The sequence below is a fragment of the Coptis chinensis genome, chromosome 6 (genome assembly GCF_015680905.1).
Source record: "Coptis chinensis isolate HL-2020 chromosome 6, ASM1568090v1, whole genome shotgun sequence".
Lineage (NCBI taxonomy): Eukaryota > Viridiplantae > Streptophyta > Magnoliopsida > Ranunculales > Ranunculaceae > Coptis > Coptis chinensis.
The window spans coordinates 61,608,534-61,614,540 of NC_141461.1; the positions used below are offsets into that span (position 1 = coordinate 61,608,534).

The 6,007-nt window shown below is 37.3% G+C and overlaps 1 protein-coding gene and 1 pseudogene across 1 annotated transcript; both read left to right on the forward strand.

Annotated features, from left to right (window-relative positions):
* The first annotated feature begins 1,782 nt into the window (after window positions 1–1,782).
* On the forward strand, window positions 1,783–3,172 carry LOC147493827 (F-box protein At3g54460-like; annotated as a pseudogene).
* Window positions 3,173–4,728: 1,556 nt separating this feature from the next.
* On the forward strand, window positions 4,729–5,154 carry LOC147493828 (uncharacterized). Its single transcript, XM_086567955.1, has one exon. It carries the CDS (start codon window positions 4,729–4,731, stop codon window positions 5,152–5,154), a length of 426 nt encoding a protein of 141 aa, XP_086424081.1.
* Window positions 5,155–6,007: the final 853 nt, after the last annotated feature.

Genomic DNA, 6,007 nt, shown 5'->3' on the forward strand with positions numbered 1-6,007 from the left:
TAGTTGTTTAGCGAGTTGGGCATGTTAGCATAGGTTGTTGTTGATATTTAGAAATTTGTCTGGAGTTGAATTGTATTCAAATACAAGTTATTTGTGTAGTGGGGAAATCGATTGGTATTGGTATAAACCCCAACACTTCACCGCACCTTTCAAAAGGCCACATGCAACTATGTCTCGAGCTAATAGGTCACAGGTGCTTCCTGAAGCTCCAATTGTCCCACATAATTTTCCATCAACACTATCTCCTCTTCCAGCTGTGCCTAATCTCGTTCACTAGATTCAATATGTCATTTATTGTTCGATACTAACATATATGCTATATGTAGTAGTTTAACTACAGTATGCTACAACTAGTGGTTTAATGGGTAGCTTAGTGACCCAATTGAAACTTCTTCGCCCGGTTATTTCGGTTTTATCCTTCAAAATATGTGGCTAAAAATCATGTGCATGCGAAATTTGGGTGCACCCGACGCACCCTAGACGTCCTCAATTTGGAAAATGTTTAAAAAGGTCGTATTTTTCAATGATACGGAATAATTACTTAATTTGGCAAAAAATCATTAATTCTCGAATTATTTGTATTTTTACTATAAGTCTACTAAGTATGATGTTAATTTTTTTCATATTTTTTATTTTTAGCTTCGTATTATACTCGAATTACTTACAAACCCGAACTTTTGCCGTTTTCGTTTTTTTTAATCCGAATTGAAAAAACGAATTCTTATCGAAGCTCGAATTTTATTCGAATATTTTCCATATCGAATTTTTACCGCATTACAAATTGCTAACTATGCTATCGGCACACCCCCCTTAGGACCATTAGCACTTTTGGATGCTCCACGTCATAAACAAAAGCCAAAGGATCCAAATATTAGGGATTGGGGTGGTTGGTCCGACACCACTCTTCTTTCTTATATAGATAGCCCCTTTCTCAATCTGTTGACCAATCATAATGTATTGTCGGGGCCCCAAATCTATCTATATTGGACCCATTCCAAAGCCCCAAACCATAATAAATTGTCGGGGCCCCAAATCTATCCATATTGGACCCATCCCAAAGGGCCAAACCATAATGTATTGTCGGGATTCTCAAAATTTTGATACATATCGAGATATTACTGGAAAGTGAAAACCAAACAAGTTCTTGGGAGGGTTGGAGGCATCCTTTGGTCTTTAATTAACGGGATGAAATATTTTATTTTTTAAAAAAAAAAATAAGAGTATTGTATCGATGCCAAATGTGAGTCGTTATTTAAACTAGTTTGATGCACACACGCATCTGAAATCACTGAAACTTAATGATTAATAGAAAGGCAAAAAGAAAATCAGGGAGAAACAATCATTAAATTAAAACAATTAGGGGGGAAATCGTCGCAACATATATTTTTTTTTGCAGTACTGTAGGTGGGAGTTGGAATTTTTAAAGTAGTTAAGAGCATCTCTAGGTGATACTACCGGATTTGTTTTCACCTAGAGTTGGATTTCCGCGAAATTCGGAGTTTTAAAAGCAAATTTGGAGAAATTTGGAGGTGATACTACCACCTACCACCTACTCTAAGATAGTGAGGTCACAATAGTTGTCCAACTGGAAATGCTTTTAGGCTCGAGACATGGTGTTATCTCATCCAAAATGTACGCACAGACTTGAAGATGTTTTCTTAGAATCATGCTAACTTTGTAGCCTTTTGTCATACCTGGCCACGAAACTAAAATAAAAAAAAAATATTAATCCTATCTTAGTGGGTCCCACCTCAAAATCCTCCCGTATTTTGCTTTGCGAATCTAAAAATTGGATTAATCTTTGAGGATCACACGAAACCCTAAAAAATTACCCAAAACCGAATTATGCAAAATTCTTCCATAACAGAAAAAGAATCTATACAACAAAACCACAAGCTATGTGGATTTTTACACATCATTCTCTCATCAAATTCTCTTCATAACAACAACAACAATGTTTCACAATCCTTAGCCTTCGGTACTTTCTGTTACTTAAACAACACTGATGACTTAGCGTTTCGAACAGAAGAAAATGTAGTCCTCTCTATGATTCATATAACAACAGAAATGATCATTTCGAATTTGAGGAAGGTACTACTAGTGAGGTTTTAGGTACTAGTTTAGGGAAGATGAAGGTTTTGGAAAGTGGGGTTTCGAAGAAGAAGAAGAAGAGGGGGAGATATGGAGTGGTTGATGAGAAAATGAGTGTGGTGTAACAACTATGGGATTTGAAAATGAACAAGTGTATTGAGATTGTTGCTAGACTTGTTTCTGTTTCGAGTCGTGGTGATGGTAATGGGAATGGGAATGGGAGAGTTGTTTTGTTGGTTGATGTTTATTTGCCGCTTGCTTTGTGGAGTGGGTGGTAGTTTCCTAAATCCAAGGCGGTTGCTGCTTCGTTGTTTAGGCATTTGAGGTATTGTTTATTTTATTTTTTTCATTCTATAGTTGCATTTATTCAAGAATATATATTCCGTGGGTGACTTTTTTTGATGATTTTAGGTAGTATCATGGAGTTGTATCCGTGTTAATAAATTTTTTTGTAGTCTTTTTGGGTATAGAAGAAACCCTAATTTGAAATGGTATGCACAAGTGTCCGTGTGTCAGACTCAGATTTTTTTTAACGATATGCAGTGTCCATCAGGTCCATGTTACTTAGATGGTATCTTAAGGCGTGGAAACCATCAATTTAAGTACCATAAGTACGTGTATGCAAGTTTATAAAGCAGTAAAATCTTACATCTTGTTGTTCTGAAAAGTTAAAAATGGATCAGCTGATCAAATTATTTTTCTTTAGTATTTTCATTCCAATACCAAAATTTGACACATTATCTAGCATAGAGAACCACCCCCCCTTCCTTATGGTGTGAGACTGTAATATTATGTCCCCTCATTAGATACTTGGTCAAGTTTGCCCTCCTTGCACCAGTGAGTAATGTGTATATGCAATTGCAACTGGGATCAGACAAAAGTGATACTGTCTAACAGTGAAAAATATTTTAAATTGATGCATGAAGATGATCAGAGCATATGGAACCATTCTGATTGTCATGTTCTTGAATGTAAAATAATTCATCACAGTGTGACTTGATCTTGTAAGAAGAGGCTATTCGAGCTTCATGAAATTTGTAAGCATTTACCTGGTGTTGTGAAGGAGGGGAAATTCCTTTAGACAAGAATAAGACAAGAGGGCGTCTCTCTTAGTTCTGGCATTTGGGACCTTACAGATGATACACTGATGAATGTTCTAACTACACTTGGCCCAATGGATTTATTTAGATTATCAACCATTTTCCACCATCTAAGGTCTTTGTCTGAATCTATCGTGATGTGTATGAAGCTTAAGTTATTTCCTCACCAACAGGGAGCAGTTGACTGGATGCTAAGACATGAGCGAAATGCTGAAGTATTAGCACATCCTTTTTATATGGATTTTTCAACTGAGGACGGATTCAATTTTTTTATACACGCTGTTTCTGGTGAAGTAATGACTGGTATTACTCCAACCATTGTAGACTTTCACGGGGGAATGTTTTGTGATGAACCTGGTTTAGGGAAGACTATTACAACTCTTTCACTTATTCTGAAAACACAAGGAGTGTTGGCTGACCTACCAGATGGAGTTGAAGTAATTTGGTGTACACATAATAATGATCAAAGATGTGGTTATTATGAGCTTAGTGCTGATAACTTCAACCCTGGTTGTTGAAAAGATTCATGGCTCAGAATGAGAGGAGGGGACAACTTTGTTCTGATGAGTGTACTCCTGTTGCGAACCCAAACTCTCCTTCTTCAAACAGAGTAAATTCATTGCATAATAATTCATGTCCTAGTAAATTGGGAATTACTTCATCTACAGCATCACCACCACATGCCGTAAAACTTGTAACTCGATGCACAGGTAGCTTAAGTTGTGTTCCAAGAAATCTTCTTGATTCTTATGAAGGAACTTCTGGGTTTGCAATTGGAAAGAAGTTGAGAAAAAATGTGGGCAACAGGAGAAAAGGAAAAAAATATGTGAAATTTTCTTCTACCGGTAGTCGAACGTCTTTCATTATTCCACTTGGAAAACCAACAGCCTATCATATACCTGATGTGGCAAATAGGAGTGGAGTGCATGACACTCAATTCACCGAGTGGATGAAGACGAATGCGGAGAACGAAGATGAGGCAATTGACATTTGCTGAATTTCCTACAAAATGGGTATGGAATGCAAACAATGACAAGAAATGGACAAGAAGGAAATCAGGAAGAACTATAGGCAGGATATACTATACCCCACCGGCAACAGGTGACCGGTTTTATCTTTGTCTACTTCTTAACATAGTGAAGGGTCCAACGAACTTTAAAGAGGTAAGAACAGTTAATGGAAAAGTGCATCCGACCTACAAGTCAGCGTGCCTCGCACTAGGACTGTTGGAAGACAATGGTGGATGGCATGAAACAATCAAAGAAATAGCAATTTCAACATTACCAAAAACATTGCGGCAAATGTTCGTCACTCTTTTGATGTACTGCGAGATAACCGATCCTTTGGAACTATGGAACAAAAATTGGAAATTACTTTATGAGGACATTCTTTTCGAAGAAAGAAACAGATTCATGAATGATGAACTGACACTCACTGATGAGGAAATTAAAAATCGTGCACTTTGCAAGATTGAGAGATTACTAAACAAGTACAATAAAAAAAACTCAAAGACTTTTCAGAAAAACTAATTCCTGACATGTCTAAAGAGTCTGATGTTGGTAAAGGTAACATATTGCTTCAAGAAAAGTTGTGCTACGATAGGGTAGCCCTTGACAAAGAGTTCTCCGAGCATCACAAAGAGCTAAGCAGTGAGCAAATGAGAGTTTTCGACATAGTTATCAACGCGGTGGAGAAAAAACTAGGAGGCCTATATTTTGTGTATGGCAGCGGAGGAATTGGGAAAACACTCCTTTGGAACACAATCCTAGCGAGATTGAGATCACAGGGGAAAATTGTGCTGGCAATAGCTTTTTCAGGTATAGCACCTCTATTAATGCCTGGAGGAAAAACTGCACATTCCAGATTGAAAATTCCTATAGACATTGATGAATACTCATGTTGCAACATCAGCCAAGGCAGCCACTTGGTTGAACTCATATGTGAAGCAGATCTTATTGTGTAGGATGAGGCACCAATAAATCATAAAGACGCTTTTGAAGCAGTGGACAAAACCTTGAGATATTTGATGCGATTTAAAGATCCACAGTCCAATACAAAAGTCTTTGGAGGAAAAACATTACTCTTGGGAGCAAGGAGATTTCAGATAAACTATACCTGTTATCGCAAAAGGAAAAAGAGAACAAGTGGTCTATGCTTCACTAAACAGATCTCATTTGTGGGACCAATGCGATGTTTATCTAATGACAAAAAATATGCGACTTAGAGACGAATATTAATACCTTGATACAGAAATGGTTGAGTCCATATCCAAATGCAGCAAGTGGGTCCTTGATTTAGGAGAAGGAATAAAGTTGCCTACAATTGCTCTTAATAGTAACTAAGAGCTAACTTCGATAAAAATCCCAGAAGATCTTCTCATTCTGCCTAGAAAGAACGACAATAAAGAAATTGTGTCTAGCATCTACCCTAACATTGAGAACAACTATACGAAGTTGGAATACTTGAGAGACAGATGCATTTTGACACCAATAAATGATTGTGTCGACAAAGTTAACTCATTCATCCTTTCGACATTGGATGGGGACTCTAAAAAAATACTTGAGTGCGGACTCAATAAGCCCAATGTGTGGAAATATTCAAAATCAAGATATTTTGTATCCGACAGGGTTCCTAAATATGATAGAGTTGTTTGGGATTCCAAATCATGAACTCAAGCTGAAGCGTGGTGTACCCATTATGCTCCTTAGAAACACAAACCTGAGTATGGGCATGTGCAATGGCACAAGGCTCATCGTCACAAAACTAGGAGAAAGGGTTATCGAGGCACAAATTATAACAAAAGGAATATTGGAAAA